This window comes from Girardinichthys multiradiatus, chromosome 18 (assembly GCF_021462225.1).
Source record: "Girardinichthys multiradiatus isolate DD_20200921_A chromosome 18, DD_fGirMul_XY1, whole genome shotgun sequence".
In the NCBI taxonomy this organism is placed as follows: domain Eukaryota; kingdom Metazoa; phylum Chordata; class Actinopteri; order Cyprinodontiformes; family Goodeidae; genus Girardinichthys; species Girardinichthys multiradiatus.
Genome location: NC_061810.1, coordinates 26,509,952 through 26,534,732, shown reverse-complemented (window position 1 = coordinate 26,534,732; position 24,781 = coordinate 26,509,952). Strand labels below are relative to the sequence as shown.

The following is a 24,781-nucleotide window of genomic DNA, read 5'->3' as shown; positions in this document are numbered from 1 at the left end:
GACACTGCTGGGCCTTTTAGTCACTGCATTGCTTTTAGCAGTCCAGGACGGATTGTCAGAGATGTAGACCCCCTCTTGAAGGTCTGGACCCTGGGTCCACCTGTCGCTTTGTCCCGAAGTCCAGGATCAGCTCCTTTGTCTTTGTGGTGTTAAGTTGTAAACTGTTCTTCTTGTACCACACTGACAGTTTCTTGATCTTGTCCCTTTAATGAGTCGCATCTCCCCCTGATATGAGCCCAGCAACAGTAGTGTCATCTGCAAATTTTATTACGGTATTGAATGGATGGGATGCAATACAGTCATACAGTACAGACCAAAAGTTTGGACACACCTTCTCATTCAAAGAGTTTTCTTTATTTTCATGACTATGAATATTGTAGCTTCAAACTGAAGGCATCAAAACTATGAATTAACACGTGGAATTATATACTGGACAAAAAAGTGTGAAACAACTGAAAATATGTCTTATATTCTAGGTTCTTCAAAGTAGCCACCTTTTGCTTTGATTACTGCTCCGCACACTCTTGGCATTCTGTTGATGAGCTTCAAGAGGTAGTCACCTGAAATGGTTTTCACTTCACAGGTGTGCCCTGTCAGGTTTAATAAGTGGGATTTCAAGCCTTATAAATGGGGTTGGGACCATCAGTTGTGTTGTGCAGGAGGTGGATACAGTACACAGCTGATAGTCCTACTGAATAGACTGTTAGAATTTGTATTATGTCAAGAAAAAAGCAGCTAAGTAAAGAAAAACGAGTGGCCATCTTTCCTTTAAGAAATGAAGGTCAGTCAATCCGTATAATTGGGAAAACTTTGAAAGTGTCCCCAAGTGCAGTTGCAAAAACCATCAAGCGCTACAAAGAAACTGGCTCACATGAGGACCGCCCCAGGAAAGGAAGAGCAAGAGTCACCTCTGCTGTGGACGATAAGTTCATCCGGGTCACCAGCCTCAGAAACCGCAGGTTTACAGCATCTCAGATTAGAGAACAGGTCAATGCCACACAGAGTTCTAGCAGCAGACACATCTCTAGAACAACTGTTAAGAGGAGACTGTGGGAATCAGGCCTTCATGGTAAAATAGCTGCTAGTAAACCACTGCTGAGGACAGGCAACAAGCAGAAGAGACTTGTTTGCGCTAAAGAACACAAGGAATGGACATTAGACCAGTGGAAATCAGTGCTTTGGTCTGATGAGTCCAAGTTTGAGATCTTTGGTTCCAACCACCGTGTCTGTGCGGCGCAGAAGAGGTGAACGGATGGACTCTACATGCCTGGTTTCCACCATGAAGCATGGAGGAGGAGGTGTGATGGTGTGGGGGTGCTTTGCTGGTGACACTGTTGGGGATTTATTCAAAATTGAAGGCATACTGAACCAGCATGGCTACCACAGCATCTTGCAGCGGCATGCTATTCCATCCGGTTTGTATTTAGTTGGACCATCATTTATTTTTCAACAGGACAATGACCCCAAACACACCTCCAGGCTGTGTAAGGGCTATTTGACCAAGAAGGAGAGTGATGGGGTGCTGCTCCAGATGACCTGGCCTCCACAGTCACCGGACCTGAACCCAAACGAGATGGTTTGAGGTGAGCTGGACCGCAGAGTGAAGGCAAAAGGGCCAACAAGTGCTAAGCATCTCTGGGAAGTCCTTTAAGATTATTGGAAAACCATTTCAGGTGACTACCTCTTGAAGCTCATCAACAGAATGCCAAGAGTGTGCTGAGCAGTAATCAAAGCAAAAGGTGGCTACTTTGAAGAACCTAGAATATAAGACATATTTTCCGTTATTTCACACTTTTTTGTTCAGTATATAATTCAACATGTGTTAATTCATGGTTTTGATGCCTTCAGTGTGAAGCTACAATATTCATAGTCATGAAAATAAAGAAAACTCTTTGAATGAGAAGGTGTGTCCAAACCTTTGGTCTGTACTGTAGGTGTAGAGGGAGTAGAGAAGGGACAAAGAGTACAAAGCTATGCGGAGCTCCTGTGATGAGTGGTAAACAGGTGTGGCTCAAGCCTGACGATATGGGAGCTATTGGTAAGAAAGTCCTTTAACCAGTAACTGATGAAGGAGGGGAGGCCCCGTTGGAGCATCTTAGAGGTGAGGACACCAGGAGAATGGTGTTAAAAGCTGTAGTCTATGAACAGCAGACTCACATAAGTATCCCCATGTTCCAGATGGTTCAGTGCAGTATGTACTGCCATGATGATGGCGTCCTCAGTAGATTTGTTGGCACGGTATGCATATTGATGAGGGTCTAAGTTGGCTGAAATAACTGTTGAGATTGTCGTTATTCGATTAGCATGGCTAGTATGGTTGGCATTCCATAGCAGTCTCTATGTTTTCCTTAAGAATGAAGGTCCTTATTTTAACTCTGAGATTTAAAGAAGGTTGCCAGAATTTACAAATCCAGCATGTTCCATTAAAGACAGAGATGAAACGCTTGCAAGGGTAAAAAGGAGCTGTACTCCTTTCAGTTTTCCTGTTTTCTATTGAAAGTGTTGTCTTGTCTTGATTCCTTGCTGCTTGAATAACCTGAAATTTAAGTTTCCCTTTTATTTTATACATCTGTATACTTCCTTTGATCTAAAAAAAAAAAAATGTCTAACATTGGGCTTCTATTACTCCGTAGCAACATTCACTCTGAAGCATACGTCCTGGAAACACTAAGGTGCATTCAATGATCTGAAAAGGTTTTTGAGTTTCCGACCAGCTGGCCACCGGTCAGAGCCAGTCATACTGGAAATTGGCTGGTTCCAGTCACCTGCTAACTTTCTCAGGGCATCTCTACTTTTTTCGATTTCTACTTTGTGCAGCTTCCTTCTTCTTTTCGTCTACTTCACTTTTGTGAAAGGCTTTAAAGGCAATTTAAGTATTTAAGTAGCAACACTTTTTTGTTTTGACCAATTTGGTAAAGTCCAGTCAAAAATAGACACTTTTGGATCATGTATTCAGACAGATTTAAGCCAGATTTAAGAATCTGCTGAAAAAATATTACAGCTACAAAGCTGAAATGGCAACACATGAAGAGTCCTACAACAAGTATATTCTTCAAACTGAAACTTTAACAGTTTCAACTTATTAACAACAGTTTTACAGATGGAAATCAAATAAAATACAGTCACTGTTTTAAATATTATTATACAGTATTACTGTACTCCCACTCAACTCTTTGTACAACATTGACAAAAGAAAACTGCATATTTTGAGCTGATGCTTAATTTTTATGCTAGATTAAATGGATACTATTCTTAGATAAATTGTGGACACTTGTTAGACTAACAGGGCTTTAGCCTCACCAACACCACACTAAAGTGCTCTTTTTCCCCCCTTTTATTTCCCACCATGTTCTTCGTATCATCACCCACTCACTGTTATCTCTGGTTTGGAATCCGGACTTGACAGATTACAGACGTGATGTAAATAAAGTGACAGTGCTGAACATTAACCAGATTGTTGTGGGTCCAGTTGGAGGTCTGTGAGGGGACCCCTGACAACACAGCTGCCTTCTTTTGGCTTGGAATAGGAATTTATTACTCTTCTCGACACATTGAGCTAATTCCATCTGGGATTTTTAACTGGAGGGGGGACAAATGCAGATTTACTAACTCTCCTCCCTTAATCTCAGCTCCTTCTGCTATTGGTTGCTTCCTGCTCTCAGGGATCCAGAGGAGATTATTGTTTGCTTTTATGTCTAAGCGGCCTGTGTGATTTATTTCTTTGTCTCTAAAGTTCACCGATCATTAGCCATATTTTTTCAGTTCTGTCTTAGGGAAGATCTTCTGATCTTTTCTGGTATTTCTTCACAGGACATATGTTTTTGCAGCAGGAAGGTGTTGCAGTTTAGCAGAATGTGAAAAAGCTGACAGCATCTTAAATATTTTGGAGCATCACATGGAAAAGCTTTTTTACACTGCTAATCCTCTTATGTGTCAGTACCAATGTACACAAGACCGCCGTCACCCAAAAACGCACAGAGTAGCCAAAAACCCATGATTAACACACTAACCGCTATCTTAAGAAAGGCCTTAGTCTTCATATGGGGTTGGTTTGGGTCCTTGGATGGCTAAAAGGTTTAAGTTGTAACTGCTTTGCAGCTTTTCTGCCTCACCTCTGAAATAAGATTCTTATCCTGAAGGCAAGAGTTTGGTATCTCCATCTGGGAGTTATTAACATATTCAGTCATGTCTTTAAAACTCCTCTCAGCTTTGCTATTAGGCACCTTAACCTTAGAGCATTAAAATCCCCCTTGGCTCAGTGAGTGCAAGCATCACACCCAGGTATGACTTCTGCATCAGCAGCACTTTGCAGTTATCAAGCGGCAGAGGGCAAAGACAGCTGAGTAGCTGCAGACGTCTTCTAGAAGGTTTGACCCACTTCCAGGTCCCCCCCCACCCCCCAGTTTGATCCAGCATGCTGCATACTGAAGCAGCTCTGCAACAATCTGCTGAGCTGCTGCAATGTCCTAAATGCACACACTGGGGAGAGACAGTCTGTCTGTTGAATAAATGGCATGTGTGTGTCTGTGATTCAAGGTCATGTGTGTGCATTTCAGAGTATCCAAGTCTTTGAGGAAAGCTGTGCTGAACTGCTGTTTTTAGGGTAAAATGCTAACAAGGAGCTTTTCAGCAAAAAACAATAATTGCTGGGAATAATAAAAAAATGGTTACAGTGCCATTAAGGATTATTCTCATACCTATAACTTTTTTCAAATTTTTTTCACATTGCAACCACTTATTTCAATATATTTGAGGCCAACACAAAGTGGTGCATACAGTAATTGTGAAGCAGATTGAAAAAGATACCTAATGTTCATTTTTTTTCATTGTGGTGTGCTTTTCCCCACTGAGAAGCATAACCATGCTTCGGTTTCATTTCTTCGGCAAAGGTCTCCAGGTCCGGGACTCTAACTTGGGACGGCCACTTCGAGGACTGTAGCCTCTATACATGGTTCGCACGCTTAACCCCTACACCACCAGAGCCGCGCCTCATTCGGTTTCATTTCTGAAGAGGATCTCCGGTCCCAACACTTAATTTGGATTCCTGACTCCTACCTTGTGAACCACTGGCCCACCATTCCATTGTAGCTCTGGCTGTATATTCAAGATCATTATCCTGCTGGAAGATGAGACTCTGCCTCAGTTTCAAATCCACACCCACCTTCCCATCATCTATGACTAGCTTCCCTGTCCCCCTGCTGAAGATAGGCATCCCAACAGCATGATGTATCCACCACTATGGATACATCATGCACACATTATCATCGAGATAATGTGTTCAAGGTGATGTGCGGTATTAATCTTCCCCCACACTTTGAGTTTTGCATGTAGGCCAAAAGGTCAGTGGCTTTCCATGTGCTGCTCTTTCATATATTCCAGATTTCTGGGGTACAGGACTAAAGGTTGTCCTGTTGACAGAGTTACCATGGACCTCTTGACTGCTTTTCTAAATAAAACTATGCATGTGCAAGACAATTCCTTGTGCTTTACAGGGCATCAACGGAAAGACAAAAAAACCCTTTAAGAATTTGCTTAAAGGAGAGCTTGATATGTCAAACACTTGAAGGCATTAATTCTTTCCTTGCCTAGCCTGTCAGTTTAGGTGGACAGCCATGTTGTGTTTTAGGTAAACAAAATAAATAAAAAAAACTAACCGAATGTATAATTTTCCTTTCACCTCACAATTAAGCGCTACTTTCTGTTGGTTTGTCCAGAAAATCCCAGTTATCAAGAAAATGTGAAATAATAAATGAGGGATATAAATACTTTTGCAAGCTACTAAATAACAGCAGAGATCTGGCTGAAAATTAAATCGTAAGAGAAAATTATTCTACAGAGGCTTAATTTTGATATTGATCAGTCATTTGGACTAATAAATAGTTCAATTAAACATTTACAAATTGACTCAACTTTTTTCTCCAGGAAATGTTGTTGATTTTATTGTCAGTGCAACAGAATGTATTCTTTATGTTTTCCGTTTGTTTCTGACTAAATCTAACTCCCAGAATATTCCAGAAAGCCTTTCAGGATTGGCGCTCTGTTCACAGGGATGCTGGCGGTCTCAATAATTTATGCACACAGGTTAGCTGCATGAAACCGATGCCCTACAAAAATTTAGTACAAAAACCTAACACTGAACCTAAAGTGTGACTAGAAAAAATATTTTACAACAAAAAAGTGGCTCCTGATTGATTTCTTCAACAGACAAATCGGCAGGACAGTATGGCTACATCCTGAAAGAATAAGCTGATATTGTGGTGTAAATTAAAATAGTCGGTGTTTGACATTGAACAGAATTGCTGGACGAAGCGATTTGTGGTGCCTTTGAAGCCATGTTCCCTCCTGTTAACTGACAGCTTTTGAAGCTGTGCCGAGTGAAGATGAGTCCAGACAGCGGGCTGACGGGAGGGAAAAATCTCTGAAAAAAGAGTGGAGACACTCACTCAGTCATGGACGCTGGACACAGAGATTTAGTCAGATTACTAAACAAGCACTCACAAGCCTACAGGCGCGTCAGCCGTTCGCATACTCACAAGTGTGTGATGGAGTATCTGGAGGGGATTAGCACACATTTTAAATCGTGTTTGTGTGGACATACATGCTCCTGCATCATATGAGATAATCCGATCCTTTCCACAGAAATGTTTACAGTTAACGGCACTAAGGAACCTTCACTCACCTGTATTTACTTTACTGTCAAACTGGGTCATGGTATCTGTGGCCTGATCTGGAATTTGGAGGGTGTTTTCTTCTCCATCTGTGTGTTATCAGCTTTCTGTCAGCCCTGCTCTGTGTAATCAGCCTTCCTACACCTGATGTCTGTCAGGTTTTCTGAACAGTTTCTGTTTGGATTATTGTCCCAGTGACCAACACTTACTCTGGTGTTGGTCTTCTGGGTTCAGAATCAGTCCTCTGAGAATGCTGTAGATTGTCTTGGTCGATTATTCTGTTTTGGGGTATTCGTTCACATGGCAATTTTTTATTTTTAGCATTAAAGACCTATTTTTGGAAAATCGTCCACAGACGTTTGTCGGTGGTTTACTTGAGATGCATTGTTTTATTTGGTTTTTTTTTCCTGGAGATTAAGTGAGCTGTTAACAGCTTGTTGTTCCATTCTGCACCAACCTTTACTTTTCTCCATCTGCGTCTGCACACAAATTGCGGTCAGCAGTGTGAAATGATCAGTCGGTTGATGCAGTGTGTTCAGCTGCAGATTTATTTTGTCTTTTGACATCACTCTGTTTTTCCTGTGTGCAGCTGCAGCTGTGTGTTTTGGTGTGATCACATTTAACTGTTGGGTTCAGCGAGGAACTCGCAGTCACCGTGTAACTATAATTTGTGGCCCTGCAGCTGGTCATTAGGAGGGTGAAAGTGCAGCCTACAGAGTTCAGCACATTATTATGTTCTATCAATACAATAATGACTTAATTTATGGTTTACTGTTGTAGCTGAGTGGTCTCAACCGCTGATGGTGGAAGAATACTAATGTTTCAGTTATTTTCTTGTGTCAGTGTTGGGGGTGTCCCAATCAGGACTTTTTTATCCTTGATACTGATCTGAGTCCGTTAGGTATTGCCCAATATGGAGTCTATATAATGCTTTGTATGAAAATCAATGTCATGTATTTGCTTAATGAAACTAATACACCATGTTTCATCAGTATTCCTTGGTCTGCATTGGTATTGTGATTTTGCCACTCTTAACTGAGCCATCAGTGATGTTCCAGATAACAGTGCTGATGTTAGCATGTTTACTCTCTGTTTTGATGTTTCTTGTTGATTTGACTCATAATATAATTAATAATTCTAGTTATTTGTCAGATCAAAACTTACAGGAACGGTTGTTTTCCTGCTACATAACCCTAATGATTTGCTTTGAGAGATGTACCGCTGGTCATTGGTTCTGGAATCCAATATCATTCACAATTAAGCCCCAAATTATTCATACCCCTGGCAGATTTATATGCAACTTATTTTAATTTGTTTGTTTCTGGTCAGAAAGGACAGAGATCTGCCAAAAAATAAGACACTGTACAATAAAAAAAATCTTTACTCCTTTGTGCCTCCTCCTTTCTCATTGGGAAATAAGTTGTTGGCATTGAAGCAATCAAATGTTTTTTATAATTCCTGACAACCTTTTTGCATGTTTCCATTGTTATTTTAACAATTCATTTTTTGTAATAAGCTCTAAATCTTTAAGCCTGATTCAAGTCAGGTGTCTGCCAGAGCCACTCCAAATCATTGATTATTCTTCCAGTTACAAATAACATATTAATCAAATTAAAAGATAACTTTAAATCTAACGTTTCTAGTGCTGAAAACAACAGGTTACACCTCTCAATGATTCTTTTGCTTACGATAGTTTTGTTACATTTTTTTTCAAAGGTAATATGTGATAAAGAAGGGAACCGAATCATGAAAACAACTCTTATTGAAGCCAAATAATAGGTAGATTGTGACATGCATCATATTGCATTGTCCAGTATTCCTGTGGTTTGTTTTTATCACTTATGTTTTTTATGTAGTTTTGAAACAGGGTTGCACCAATCGATTGACTAGAGTTCAAAATTTATCAAATTACCATGATTTGCTGATATAAAGATAAATAAAATGTTTTTTATTTAAAAAGTTAATACTTGTGGCAAAAATGTGCATATAAAAAGGATTATTAAAAGGGTACAAAATGAGGAACTTAATTAATATAAAGTCAAATTCAACCTGCAAAACAACTAAAAATATAGTTGCCTTAAGATGAGATTCTGCTCTGATCGGTATTCGGTGGGTCAAATACTGGTAATTTTCATCCAAGAACAAGTACCTTGATGCATTTTTCTGAGTTAAACAAAATCAGATAAAAGTAAGGTTGATATACTTTGTTGAATAAATACTTTTTGGATTTTGCTCAATGTGTCCGTTTATATTCCTCAGGTGTTGCGAGTGCAGCGCCTCCCTGTCCCACTGGTATTATGAGAAAGATGGACGGCTCTACTGCAAGAAGGATTACTGGGCCAAGTTTGGGGAGCTGTGCCACGGCTGCAACGACCCAATCACCACCGGCCTCATCATGGTAAGAGCAGACTCGTCTCTCAGCGTCCCCTCTCCCCTGCTGGCTCTTTGTTTGTTGATAAACCTCGAGTTACACCGGACTCCACACATTTTTGTTGGCATAGGTATTGTGTGCCAACATATGTGGATGCACGCCAGACCTGTACTGAACCTGATCGCATTAGCAGCTCTGTCAGATTGTTTTCCGGAACACCACTGAAAGTAAGGGCTGGGACAGAAGGGTAGATCGGGTGGACAACTGATGTGGTCACAGTAGCAGATAAACAGTAGAGTCTCCTTCTGATGAGAAGTGCTGCTGCATTATTGGGAGGACAAGACACCGACATCAAAGGAGACTTGATGTGGACTTAATCACACATTTTTAAAGCTTAAGGAAACTAAAGATTTTAATTACGTACGCATGTCCATATACAGTATATCCAAGAGCCTGGTTGGTTGCAAGCAGCAGAAATGCATATGAAATGTGGGTGTGTGTGTTTGTGTCTGAAACCAATCTCATTTTTATGAACGGCATAGATCACCTTCTAACACAAACGCAAAGCTGATAATGGAGCTTAAATCTAGTGCAAACTAATTAAACAGCTGTCCAAAATTATATACTGATTATTTGACAATTATAAGGGTAGTTTCAGCTTGATTGTTCAAATTTTCAGGCTAAGTACACGGTTTTCTCCCTACTGCAGCTTTAATTCAATTCAATTCAGTTTATTTGTATAGCGCCAATTCACAACACATATTGTCTCAAGGCACTTCACAACAGTCAGGTACATACATTCCAATTAGTCCTAACCATTGAACAGTGCAGTCAGATTCAGTTATTTATTCAAATTGGTTAAAAAGTTTTTCTATCTAAGGAAACCCAGCAGATTGCATCCAGTCAGTGACTTGCAGCATTCCCTCCTCCTGGATGAGCATGTAGAGACAGTGGACAGTCACTGGCGTTGACTTTGCAGCAATCCCTCATACTGAGCATGCATGTAGCGACAGTGGAGAGGAAAATTCCCTTTTAACAGGAAGAAACCTCCAGCAGAACCAGGCTCAGTGTGAGCGGCCATCTGCCACGACCGCCTGGGGGTTTAAGAGAACAGAGCAGAGATACAAAAAGAACAAAGAAGCACTGATCCAGGAGTACTTTCTATGGGAAGGAAAAGTAAATGTTAATGGATGTAGCTCCTTTAGTCGTTTCATCTAGAAAGAAAGAACAGATAAACTCTGAGCCAGTTTTCAAGGTTAGAGTCTGAAAGAGAGCACATATAATTAGTTAATCGCCATATCTAGGAGAGAGAAAGGGTTAAACACTGAAAGACAGGGCAAGGCCATGTGGATCATCAGTAGAGGGTGAGCATTAAGTTGTTGCCAGCAGAAGCTTGGACAATGCCCCTCTCCAGAAAGGTGTCACAGGTAGACACAGAGTCAGACCAGGTGTAGCTTCTAGGAAGAGAATAGAGAGAACAAAGTTAAAAGCTGAAATAACAGCAAATAATGCAAAAATTGGAGAGTAGTGTGAGAATGTAGCGAAGAGGGTGAAAGTGGTCATTATGTCCTCCAGCAGCCGAAGCCTACAGCAGCATAACTACAGAGATAGCTCAGGATAACCTAAGCCACTCTAACTATAAGCTTTATTAAAAAGGAAAGTTTTAACATTGTCAAGGGTACAGAACCTACAGACCCTTGCAGTGCAATCTCAGTGATGTAGCAGTCTCTTTAAAGTAAATGAATTAGGCAGACAGATTGCTGCTTCCCTCTCCTTTGGTTTATTGCCCCCCTGGTTCTGCAGAGACACTTATCGACTGCAGCTGCACTTTAACAAATTTGACATCAGTCAGCTGCTCAATCCATAATGCAGAGATTCATTATATTACCTTGTTGACATTTTCACCAAGGTCAGAGCTGTATGCTTGGGGCAGTCAGGCACAGTCACTTCTGTGCAGATCAGCAGAGAAACACAGTCCTATTTTAAAAAATTCGCTGATGGCCCACTACATAAAACACAGCTACCACAGTTAGTGAAAACAATTTTATGACGCAGTGATGAGTCAGAGTCGGCAGAGAAACAAATGTAGACATCATGGTCAGTCTGTTAGAAATGGGTGACAAGGAGCGTTATGCTCATTTCAAGTGATTTCATCCCCCCTATTTTTAATATGTCCGTCATACAAACTAAGCCGTGCTTTGCATTAATTTTATTTGTTATGGAAGAGTTGTTTGCTTGCAAAAGTGGGTATAAGTCCTGCTACAAACTTGTATTTTTGGGCAATGAATCGGGCAGACTGGAAGTAAATAAATATTTTTAACATTACACCAACAGCGGCTGTGGCTTTTTTTTTTTTTTTTATGTTTTGTATTAGTGGCCTTTATTTTTTATCATTTTTTGACAGTAAATAGGTAGGATATGGTGGAAGGAGTAGGGGAAGAGTGTGCAGAAAACGCCGCCGGGGCCGGGATTCGATCCCACGACAGCCTGTGTCGAGGACTAAGGCCTCCATACATGGGTCGCTAATTACACCTCCAGCGCCGCCCCCACTGTGGTTTATTTCCACAGTGTGGATTAACACAGTTGTAGAAAATTACTTGTTATAAATGTCATGTGGAACAGTGTTCATGCCTCTGTGTTTCCGCTAAATGCTTGTCACATTATCTTTGCATGGATGGACCTTATTATGATTACACATTTAAACAGTGGATGACCTGTTTTGTCTGTGATAGCATGTGTAAGTTACACAAAACTCAAAAATCTTAATGTTCTTTAACCAATCAATCTCTCAATTGGTAATCATCCTCAGTAATTCACTCTGAGATCGACTTACTAACGGTTTAATTGAGAAAAAATAAACAAATATAAAGATAAAAAATACTAGAATACTTGCATGCTACTAGTAAAACAGAGAAGTTTATGACTAGGAAATGAATGTTTAAAATTATTAATAAAAAATAACTTTAATAAGTGGGGTGAACACCAAACTACAGTAAAAACTTTCTAAGGTAGGAGGAACTTTGTAAAGTAGATGGATATTGTACGATCCAAAAAAAACACTTATCTCAGCCAAATTGTTAGGGGTGATTGGTCCTCTTTGAACTTCTCAGAGGTTCTCAGATTTTCTCTGAACCCTGAACTTAGCTCTGTTTTCAAGAGCATGTGTTTCTGGGAGTGGAGTTGTCACAGGTCCTGATCAACCAATTACAGGCGGACTTGAAAGCTAAGTTACTTTAGACAACCAATAATAAATGGGCTGTTTTTATTTTCAAAGATACTTTCTTCAGAATCAAAGGAGAACAAAAATGTCAACAATCTATTATTCCAGCTACAATACAATGACTAAGGCTTTTTTCACATTACCAATTTTTTAAACAATTAATCATTCCATTGACGCATTAATTAATGTTAGAGTTATGTATAATCAGTGATTAACTATGGATTATTTCAAGCCTTTCTGAATATCTAAATTAGCCAAATGATATCACGCATGTAAGAAACTTTGACATACTTTATATTGACAGAAGTTCACAAAAAACTTTTATTGAGCATAACAAATGTTGAGGTAAAAAAACAACTTTATATTCTGGGAATTCTTGGACACTGCTTGCATGAAATAAGGGGTTATTTTTGCTTGATCTACACTGATCTACAGTACACCTTCATGGTATTCGTGATATATCTCAAAATTCACATTTAAGCTGTCATGCAGACTTGATGGAGGATTTATTGGGACAATGAGGAAGATGCAAGTTTCTTGACATGATTCTTGTCATAAATGGCAGTCAGTTGTCTTGATTTTCAAAAAAACCAATTTTTTCCAGACAAAATTAAGTATAGTGCAATGCAACCAGGACTCATTAATGACAAAAGACTTTCAGAGGAATGTTTGTTTCCGCTAGAACTGCAGAATATATTGAGTCACAGTCATCATCATCGTAATATCAGGGCGTGCAATATCACAGTTGCATAGAACTGCTTGGACGCAAGTAGTATTGTATTTGAAGTGGCAGGTATTCATGCTCTGCACATTGATAATATCGTTAGCTGGACTCTAATTTCTCTCAGGGCCCACACCTGATGTATGTCCACTGTTGGTTCCATCAGTAAGTATTGATACAATAAAAAATGTGATTGAATGCAATCGTTGTGTGCTGGTTAGCGGAACAACTGCACCACTTAACATAACTGGTGTACCCAAGTACACTATTTGCCAATGGAAAGTTATTTTCATACAGTGTGAAAAACATATTGATTAAATAATTTTTCTAATTTTTAATATATGTTGATAAAATTTAAAGTTCATATCCACCATCTCTGATGTGGAGTATCCAGTGAGAGATTTAAAGATTGTGTTGCACTCGCAACACCTGAGGAACATAAACGGACACATTGATTTAAAATATGTTTTTTTGGTCGTTAGTATCAAAGTAAAGAACAAAAAAAGTTGTTAAAAGCTCAAAAGATTTAACTGTTTTGAATATACTTTTTGACTATACTACTTCAAAATAATAATTTAATTTCTCTCCCTCACTTCCTTTTTACTAATTAAAGCCAACATTTGGTTCCAGCTATTATTTCAGAATATTTTCTGTTGCATAATAACATTGCATTGTGTGGACTTTATGTGTGTTTGCTCAGAATGAGCCTTTTGTTCTCTGCAGTGTCAGCATTGGGTAAATTGGGAGTAATTCAGCCAGAGAAGTGGCTTTCAGTTATTTACAACCTTAGAGTGATTGATGTGCTGAGCTCAGAGTTAGCTGATGTAATTTAAAATTATCTTCTCTTAACCCTCTTTTCTGCTGCATGTGTCTAATTAGTCAGTCAGAACTAATGAAGCTGCATTAATCCTAGATATGTCAACATTTCGTTTAGAGTCAGGGATTATTAATTCAAGCATATTTTACCCCCACAGTGAATCGTATTTATTTGAAGATAACTTGACATCGATATATTTTTTAAATAAAATTGTCAAGCAAGTAAACATTTATAATTTGAAATAGTCGTGTAAATGAATTTTCATATAGATCTAAATAAAAAGCCTGTTTAGCTGCCTGTTAAGCTAACAAGGTGTAGCTAGCTCGTAGCTAAGTGTCTATCTGACAGAATCCATCTACAAGAACCATTTTCAGGGGTGCCCAAATCCAGTCTTTGATTGCTCCTGCAACTTTGTACCCCTGCTTTAACACACCTGAATCAAAATGCTGATTTCCCCCTCAGCATGTCATTCAAATCTGCAGAGGGCTGATAACAAGCCATTTTTTCCAGTCTGTTTTAGCTTAGTTTTGTTGAGACTGGGCAAATTGTAGTCTCAATTTCCTGTTCTTAGCCGGTAGGAGTGGCACCGGGTCACTGGAGCTTTTCCCTTTTGCAAACTATTCTCTGTGACCCTGGGAGAATGTTGTGTGTGAAAATCCTAGTCTTCCAAAATTTGAAATACTTTGACCTGCCTGACTGGGACCCACAACCACGCCATGTTCAAAGTCCCTCAAATCCCCTTTTTTCCATTCTGACGCTCAGTTTGGACTTCATCAAGTAGCTTTCACCGCTTTCAGATACCTAAACACATTGAACTTCTGCCATGGGATTGGATTATTTGTGTTAGTAATAGTTTGAACAAATGTGTATATTAAAGTGACCAGTGAATGCATAGAACCCTGCTATTGAAGGCATTGTGCTATTCCCACCCAATCGAATACGTGAATGCTCTTTACCTGTGCAGCCATGGATCCACACAAAATTGTATTTTGGGAGCCCCAATAATGTTTTTTCTCAAACAACGAGACTAAATAGTTTTGTGAAAAACTAAGTACACCCCAACAACCCTTAATCTGTATAAAATACATAGAACCCTTGAATTGAAAGGAGGTTGTTTTCAATTTGCCAGATAAATATAAAAGATTTAGATCTTTAACTTTAACTTATAATAAATATGTATTATAAAATACATTAAAAAATAAAGTATAAAGATCATGCAATAAATCTATTTTTTAATGTCTGATCACATCGGCTGCCACTGACTCTCACAACACAGCATTCATTGACCCACACTTTGTACACTTTGAGAGACAAAACACGCCTGGCTTACTGCCTCAGCTTAATTTATGCCTTCAATATTATTGTTTAGATATTTGCAGGTAAGGTGACCTTAATCGGGTATTTTCACATGACCGAAAGAGTGCTAAATAAGCAGTTTTGTGTATTTTCTATCATATAATGTCGTGACCTTAAGACTTCAGTTAGTTGGATAGGGATACTTTTTTACCTCTTTTGAGTTGCCAGTTTTTTGTTAGTTTTTTTCATTAGTTTCACTTTCATTTGTTGTTTTTTTTCTGGTGTTACAAAATGTTGTAAAACAGTAAGATGATTAATTCAAGATGTTTCTGTGAAATCTCAAGAACATGGAAATCTTTTGAGGCCATTCTGTGTTCCCTTTGTGAAACTCCCCAAAACATGGTGAGAGGTTACATCATGGAATGTACCTCCACCGTCGTCCCACTGGTTCTGCTTTCTGTTGCACTTTCTTTTTTATTTAAAGTAAATGTTATTTACTGAACTATGCTACTTAGAACATTTTTGAAGGAAAAGTGATTTATGTATTAATGGGTTGGCTTTAAATTTTTACTTTGCAGCAGTTTTGGGTTAAATCCTAAACTAAAATCATTTGGTATTGAGATAATAGCTAGAATCTATTTATCGAGTCAACTTCAGACCCAATGGAAAGTCCCAGATCTACATTCTTTGTTCACCAACTCCCACTAGTATTATGAAGCTCTGTGCAACTAGGAATCTGCCTGCTGTTTCTGTAAATACCTCATGTACGGGTGTATTGTTGGGAAATTATTTTTATTTTGATGTTTCTAGTCATTTTATGCAAGACTTGTTAGGGGGAGTGGGGTGGGGTTTGGGGGCTCTTTTTGAGTTTGTAGGAATTTGTTCAATTGTGCAACATGACGGATGAATGTGACTTGAGCTAAGATATTTCCACCTCAGGGAGGTTGTAGGTTCAGATTATATGCAGTTGGGGTGTTAAACACCTTGCTGGACCTTTTGGATCAATCACACTTGATGTTTTCTAATTTCTCTTTTTATTTATTGCTTCAGTCAGAGACCCGCATCAACTTTAATTATCATTTCCTCCTCTTGGTTTGGAAACTGTGACGAAAGTGGCAGCCTCTGTAGGCTGAAATCCCCCCTGAGGTGTAACTGTGGGCTGCTTTGGTTTCACTTCTGACCTCAGTGACAACATACTTGACTAAACTCGCACTTTTGCTCTTTGGACACATTATTCAGCCCAGTTTTTGAGTTATTCTACCATGCAAATAATTTGGTTAGAAGTCACAGATAAGATGTTTTTCCTCTTATTAGAAAAATTTTGTAAACTTAAAAAAAAGGGGAGCTAAGATGTGACTACACCAAATCTGTAATACCGGTTTTACAGCAGTTTTAAAGCCTTACATCTAGCATTGCGTCATTCTCGGCAAACAGGAGATCAACCAGCAAAACCAGAATGATGTGGCGTAATCATGAGATAGTAGTTCTTAAAAACATCAGTGCTTCTCTTTATCTGGAATCTAACTCTACAAAATTAAAACTTCAGACTTAACGTGGCATCGAGTTTTGGTTCTTCAAAATAAAAGCTTTTTCTGTGACATTTTTTCTTTTTCGGAAATGTTCTTACACTACACTTTGTAATTTATTGCCTACTTTGGAACACAAATTCTACCACTTAAAGTAAGGAGAAGAAAAACCTACAATAGACTATATTATAAAAAGACCAGAAAGCGTGGGATCTTCATGTACATCACTACAAAAAACTGAGACTTGCATCTAAAAGACTTCAGGCTTGACTTGGAATTGTCCCTAAAAGACTATGAAAAATGACTTGTGAAAATCTTTTATGTATAACTTACATACTGTACAGTACTTGAAGTAAATCTAATTTTAAGAGGCTGAATCTAAATAAAAAAAGAAATACTTTTTTAAAACCAACCACATACCATTGTGTCCAAATGAAAACCTAATGATCACAGGCTGATGATATTTTATAGCAAAGTATTTAAAAAAGTCCAAATCTAATGAGCGAAAAGAAAATGAAGAAGTTTGTGTTGCTTATATTATATAACAATATTAATCTGTTATGGATTCAGTACAAAATAAATAAACAAAAAGATCCTCTGCAAACAATCAGAGTTCAGTTGTTTTGGGTCTTAAAATGACTCATGTTTGCCTTAAATAGGATAATTTAGCCAAAACAACTCCTGACTTGCTCTCTGTCAGGGTAGTAGTGGCTGTGATTCAGTGTAAGGAGTAGCTATCTAGCAAATTGTATGGTTGTGAGTTTGATTCTTACAATATTGTCCTAAATGTACACCTTCCACATTTAAAGAAATTAATAAATGTACAAACAAAAGTTGAATCCAGTCAAATTTATGTGGTTTAAATAATCAGATTGACTTCATCGGCTTTTCAGCCTTTCCCTTCGCTGCCTGGACTTCTCAGTGTTGTCCGGTTTCTGATGCAGTGACCAGAACTCCCACAGTAACCTAATTAAGGTTTAGCCCAGCAGCCATCTCCACCTGGATTCTGTCTCCACCACTTTATCATAACAACCAGCAGGAAGCACGCAGAGCTCATTTGACCGTCTAAAAATAACTGCACACTCCGTCAGTCCTGAAGTGAGGAAGGGGTCAGCACTTGTTCCCATTGGTCATGTGATCCCATGCTGTACTGTACGGGTAAAAACAAAAGAACCGCAACACTGAAACTTTGAATGTTGGCTTTACTTTAAGAATATTAAACTCTGTTATGATATTGATTATTTCACCAAAACTTAAAACATGTTAGTTGGTGGATAAACGTTCTAATATGGCTATGGGAGAGAGAGGCCACTTATATAACAGTAGATAGCAGAGCGAGCAAAACTTTTTGTAAATAACCAGAAGGCTGATTGAAAAGTTGCTGCTTTTTATTCTTTTCAGCTTTCGACCTCTTTATTTTCTAAAACATGCTGAAATTGGAAATGTTCACTTACTTCAGGAAATCTCAGAGATATGAATCTGCATTCTCTAGTTAAAATACACGGAGACTGCTGTTTTTGTAATGCTAGATGAGTTATCTGTGCTAATCTCTAACATAAAATGCCGAAGCCAATTCAAAATGCTCCTACTCCCAATAATGGCTGACTGCTGACAGCAGGAAGACTATAATGAATACTCTCAATGCCATTCTTAGAATTTTTGTTATTGTGCGTCTTAAACGGAAATTGGACTTATCTCAAATCGGTTTCAGTGTGATTATGGATATTGGCTAAAAATTGTGTACCAGTGCATCTTTAATTACAGTAACAAACTTCTACATATTGTACTGGGATTTTATGCGACAGACTAACACAAAGTAGTGAATAATTGTGAAAAGAGGGCATGGTTTTCCAAATGTTTAGCAAATAAAAATCAAAACTTAAGTTGAATAAAATATAAAATGTAAACTGGCTGTAAACTGATGAAATATAAAAACATTTGAGGAGTGTGGATACTTTTAGGCTTGCTAGTTTTTTTCTGCAGTATGTCCTTGAAAATGACAAAAGTGAGTAAGTGGAGGAGTAGTGTCAACAAAATGATCTACAGCAGATAATCACCATCTGGAAGTAATGTCTTTAAGAACCAGAAATGCTAAAGTGCTCCCATGTTAATCAGATTGTGTTTATTTGGTATCTTTCAAAGAAATTGGGACAGGTTTTGTCTCTGAAGCAATTTGCTATTGATAAAGAGACTAAAGATCCTGTTGGGTACCGTTGTTACCTGTTGATTCAAAACTGGCCCATTGTCCTTTGGTTTAGAGCTTTTTCTGAATGAAAGATTCATAGGTCAGGCTTAACTGGCTTAACAAACAACACAGCATTCCTCTAAAAATGGCCAGCTTGTGAATAAAGTCAAAAAGCCAACACTCCCCAGAAAACCCCAAAAAGAATCCTGCAGAAAGCCTATAAATAAGTCTTGACATCAATAACAGATTACAAGAAAATCTGTGTCTTTGAAAGCAAAATAATAAGAGGCAGAATGTGAGCCAAGGGGAACTTTCTAAAGACAAGGTTGGGGGGTATAAGGGGTGGAGGTGTGTGCAATGGAGGCAGCTGGCTAGCTGGCTGACAGACGCATGTACCAAGAGTAGGTGGAGCCTAACAGGAAACGATGAGGTCATAGCCAAAGAGGGTAGAGAAAGACAGAGAGGAGAGGGATGGATGGAAGAGTCTGGAGGAGGAACAATGATTCAGAGATGAGCTCAGCTGCAAAGACGTGGGCTGCTCAGTTCCCTCCCCCTGCAGCTCTGTGACTCCGCTCGGCTTGGCTGCTTCCAGTGTTTTGTTGTGACAGAGGGGGAAACTCTTGCCTCAGTAGAATGAACTAGAAGAGCGAGGAGGAGACTTGACATGGTGGGAGACTTGTTTTTCTGGAGTTTCTGCTGTCTTAGGCTGTGGAGACGAGATAAGAAGGTGAGGCCAATCACTCCTGCCACTCCCGTTCTTACTTCCTGGGTGCTGTATGGATCATATGTAGTATTCATGAGCCGGTGAGGAAGCAGGAAAGGAGCCTGATGGAGGGACGGTTTGCCAGGTTGCTTTTGCAGAGTAATTTATAGCTGAATCCAAAATGTGATGCTGCATTTTGTGGGTCATTTAAAGTAGGTCAGCATATCACTCTGTAACTGCAGATCTGCTCTCTTTTTGCCTCTTCTTTGCTCTTGTTTTATCACGTCATGGACAACTGATGAGATGTAGCAAGCCTTCCATTTTCAGAAGCTATTCTTCCTCAGATATCTAACATAAAAGTATATTTCAAACAGTGCATTCAGGGTATTTTTTATTTACTAATTGCAAGTGCTTTTTAGCCACACCGATGAGGTTCCTTGTTTTACTACAGTGAATGAGAAATCTGCAGAGCAAGCAGTCAGAATATATTAATGCTTCCCAAAGAGCAGGCCTGTGTATATACTGTTACTGTACTGTTTGTGATAGAAGGGGGTTTCCATTCAGGGAGCATCAATGTGGCCCACTGTTTTCACTCTTCATTCCAATTCTATTTCCCTAAATAATGCCCACCGTAGCTTAAAGGTCTGAGTGCTCTTGGCAAGCTTCATATGACCTTATGTCAGCTTAAACAGCCTTAATCGCAACGTTCTCCAACATTTTAAATCATATTTATGTGAATCTATGCTGCATGGAGTCCCTTTTACCATGTTTTTTAGTCCTTTTTATTTTTTTAGTATTGGTATTTATAAGTTTTCACAGTTTTTTTTTTATGTATTTTGTGTTTTCTTAGGTTTTATGTGTTTTCTCCAAAATCTCAGTCATATAAAGCTGTTTTTGGTTGTTTTTAAATTAATGAAGTAAGGTTTATTGGATCAGTTGTGAGGTAAAGCAGATTAAAAGCACTAACAATTTAGTCTGGTCATTCACTGGACTCTTCAAACGGCAGATGAATGCACACATATGCGTTAATCCTATGCCATTAAAATTTGGTGCTAATGCCGACACTATAAGAAACCTTTTCTCTGGAGCCCTAGAAATAAGCAGCTACTTTGAGATAAGTGCAACAAAAAATTGTTCTTAAGTTACTGGTTAATATTTGTCATTGGTTCCCCTTTTTTGTGGCAACTTATCTGATTTCTTTTTTTTTTTTTTTTCGTTATAAACTATTGCTTGACTACATATCTATATTGGTACAGTCATCTGTTAAATTGCATGAGAAATTTCAACAATGTCATGGTGGAATGTCTAAAATTAAACCTTCGTAAAATGACTCATATAAACAGCAACTAAGAAGTAAAAACAATGCACTTCTAAAATGTATGAAGACCAAGAGGAAAATTTAAAAAAACATTTTTTTACTGAATATTTAAATTATTTATGAGTATGACATGGTATTTAATTTAAATGAAAAATACAGTAATCACGACCCTTAAAAGTTGTCACAGAGTTGGTATTTCTTCAGAGGTTGATTAAGATGAGCCTTTAAGATAGATTTGTAAGAGGACTCTCCTAAAACTGATATTTGTGACAACCAGACCTTCTCTTTTTATCTGAGCTCTTTTTGACATTTTTATGTTACATTTTTTTTGCAATTAACTAGAACCCTGCTTAAGAAAAGTCAACATGGCTGCATCGTTAAAACAAAACTCTCCCTTTCTACCAACATTTTTAAACTGTTTAGCTTTGAGTGTTATATACCATCAGAGATTCCTCAGTTTGAGGCATCGGCAAATTTAGACCAGCTCATAAATCCTTAGAAACCAATAAAGCTTCTTTGCCAAAAAGCGTGTTTGGAAACCCAGCTGGTCATTTAATGCTTCGTCTCCCATCACCTCAGGATAAAAATGCACAAGTAATTTGGTGATGAACGACCCAAGTATACCTGGCTTTTTGTGAGATGACCATTAGTGTCTTCATTTCATTTGTGTTCATGGAGAAATCCGTTTTAAAAATGTTGCAAAATTGTATCAGTGTTTTAACCATCTACTCACGTTAGGATGGTGGTAAAACAACACAGTTAACTTCAACCAGGAGATCTGAATTTGTGTGTTAGGAACTTCACTTTGAAAAATTTAATTTTTTATTTTAAAACTTATATTTACACATCCCGTTTTCTTTTCTGTACGGTTTTAACCTGAGCAGCTGAACTGTTAAAAATACACAAATCCATGTTGCTTAATTTATGTTTCAAAGCTCAGTTAATATATCTATCTGAGTCATACTTTCCTAATTAGAAAATTATTAAATAATTTCTCAAAATTCGGCCTCCTGGAGTGTTTAACCACTCCAAAAAAAACTTTATTGACCATTATGCAATTATTATTAAAGGAAAATGTGTTGTAGGAGCTTTTTCTGTTTAATTTATGAAAACTAAACACTTCCAATTTTTCTCTCTGTAAAAACATCAACAGACAGCATCTTGTCTGATGCATCTTGCTATGAGTTTAGGGAAAATAGATAAATTACTTAGTGTTAGTGACAATTACAGAAATATAAATAATTGTATTTCTTTATTTAATGTTGGTTTCAGTAGTCATTGTTTACCATTAAAACAAACTTTACATAAATTTGTTTTATGTGCATCTTAGAAAGTAAGAACCTGCAAGTCAAGCCTCATAAACAAAAAATCTGTAATTGCTAGCAAAAGTCTGATCAGGGCATCTCCAAACACAACAACAAAGTTCAAAAACGGTGACATTACCTCTGCTGCTTCAGTATAATGACATATTCTGAATAAACATTTCAGACCAATATTTAGTCGAGAGATTACGTCTCTGCTGTGCAACCGTTTGAAATGTTTACTAATGCACCCTGTAGACTCAAAGCCCTTAGGGGAAAGACCTGAACAATCTCTGGCTTGTTATCATGAGAAGAGACTGATTTTTGGTCACAGATGGGGATAAAATGAAGAACCACAGTCATAAGCATGATGATGAGCTCATATACAGTAATGTACCACAGATATAACACACCTACATCCTTGAAGAGAAAGAAGGTGATATCCAGGGGAACCAGACATGTGATGTGTCTTAACTCTGTTTTATGAAATATTCTGATCACAAAGATTTTTGCAAATCCTCCGTTTGTGATCATATCCATGCTTGGGAAAGGAAGGATGTCTTAAATGGGAAGAGAGCAGCTGTCTGTCTTTTAAATGGGTGTGTGTGCCCACATGGCAGGCAAATGGCAGTCTCAGTGACAGACTGTGTCGAGCCAACACCCTTTACGTCTCTGTCCAGCTGTCCTCTCTTCCTGTCGTCTCCCTTTTTGCAGGGTTGCACCTAAAGTGACGCAGACAGGAAATCCACAGATACCCACAATTAAATGTTATGCACAAAATTATGACCGGATAGTTGTTTTCCTTCTTCCTCCGTTGTGTTCAGACCTCAGATATCACATGCTGTTAGTTTTAATTAATCATCCTGTTGGGTCATATGAAGTCCATATAGAGAACTAAAGTTCCTCAGGCCAGTCCCATTCTCTCCTTTAGAAACTCTGTGGTTCTCTATGGGATTTTTTCATCCTCTCACCCTACCAGGATGTTAATCTGTCTCTTCTGTTCTTTTGAGAGAAATAAAAAGAAACACATCAAGTCAGGTTGTTCTTGTATTAAAGCCAAATGGTGCCATATTATTGCTGCGTTTCTGCTTTTTCAGTAAGACGGAGCAGCAGATGTTTATGCTGTTTGCTTTGGATTTTTCATTTTGTCATGTTGTCTGCTTTTGTGTCTCTATTTTCAGACATGCACCAATTGGAGATTATGTGGCTGATTTATCGTCACCAATTTTGTAAAGCTCGGATTTACCTATCCTTTTCTTAGCCTACTCTAATTTCTCTCTGAGAAATGTAAAAAACAACAGCATACTTTTGTTCAAGTCTCTGAATAAACTGAGAAAATAAAATGTTTATATTAAAAATAAAAAAATATTTGCAGATATTCAGGAAAATCATGCTGTGTGTGTTAGAGAGAGCAGTCTATGTTACACAGCTCTGCCGCTAAACAGGATTTCTCTAGTTCTCTCAAAGGTGAAACTGAATTCACCATTGAAAGTGTCTTAAACATTTTGTATTAGCATGATTAGTGCGACTAATGGAGATGGCATTAATAATTGTAAATAATTGCCTCTGTATTTCTGTGATATTTTGAAAACACGTCTAACGTCACCTAATCCAGCAGGATCTATGACAGAATTGGGTCTCTTCAAAAGGCTAAAACAGAGGTTCTCCGCTGTAATATGCTCAGCTTCCTGATGTCTGCTGATGTCTTACAATTGGCTCTACAATCTCTACAGACAAGATGACCCACAGAGTTTAGGCGTGTTACTAAGTGTAGGAAAATAAATAAAAAATCATAGAAATTGCTGCTTTTTTCTGGCAGCTTCTTACACGTTTTGTTCTGCTGACTTAATTTTTTAACTCACTTCACTGATACTGAAAATAGCCACGTACTAACCTCGTGTTCAAATTAGTTCTGCTTTCCTAGTTCAATTTACTGATTGGAAAAAATATTGTGCTTTCAGTTGCCGACTGGCCAAATCACCAATTAGGGAGGGTCTAGCGAAAAATGGACCAATTATGATGACCAGTCAATGCTTTTATTTAGCTTTTGCTTTCAAGGCTTGAGGACACAGTTGAGGTAAATTCAGGCTTGCTGCCGTGGGCTTCTTGTTATATTTTGCAGAAAGACTAAATTCACAAAATATAGGGTAATTAGGTGATTTAATGCTTGTCCCGCTCTCTTGTATGCAGCACCGCCTTGTTAGTCTTTCTTTACATTAGCAATGCAGATAATTGCAGGTGATGAGATCTGTTGACGGGTTTGGCTCTTGAAAATAAAATTCTGCCTCTCGAAGCAAAAAATTAAACCACAACCTCAGCCTCGAGGGAGGAAACGGCTCTAGTTGGCTCAACCTTTGTTGCATGTTTAATCATGGATGCTCATTAAGTATTTGAGTGGGTGGGTTATTTGCATTGACAGGTGACAGATTTACTTGAAGGAGTTGAAGCAGGAGATCGTTAATATTATGTGGAGGGCCATTTAATTAGTTGTTTAAGTCGTGGAGTCAGCAAGAAGGGACATGCTTATTTAAAAAGTGGACTTTTAAGAGGTGGTTAGTGTGTTGTTTTTTTTTCTTTACAATATTTTAAATAAATAAAGGATACAAGCAAGTGCTGCAACAAGAGGGTGTACTTTAGGTCTGAAAGTGCCTGTTT

At 38.3% G+C, this 24,781-nt stretch overlaps 1 protein-coding gene across 3 annotated transcripts in view; it reads left to right on the top strand.

The window, feature by feature from the left end:
• limk1a (LIM domain kinase 1a) overlaps positions 1–24,781 on the top strand; it is a 64,793-nt gene that overhangs the window by 24,242 nt on the left and 15,770 nt on the right. For 2 of the 3 annotated variants that reach the window (XM_047392534.1, XM_047392535.1), the window contains one exon: positions 8,928–9,066. In XM_047392534.1, the coding sequence (XP_047248490.1) occupies positions 8,928–9,066 (139 nt within the window). Of the gene's footprint in view, positions 1–8,927; positions 9,067–19,321; positions 19,532–24,781 lie in introns of those variants that run through there. The other variant, XM_047392536.1, reaches the window with a different exon arrangement.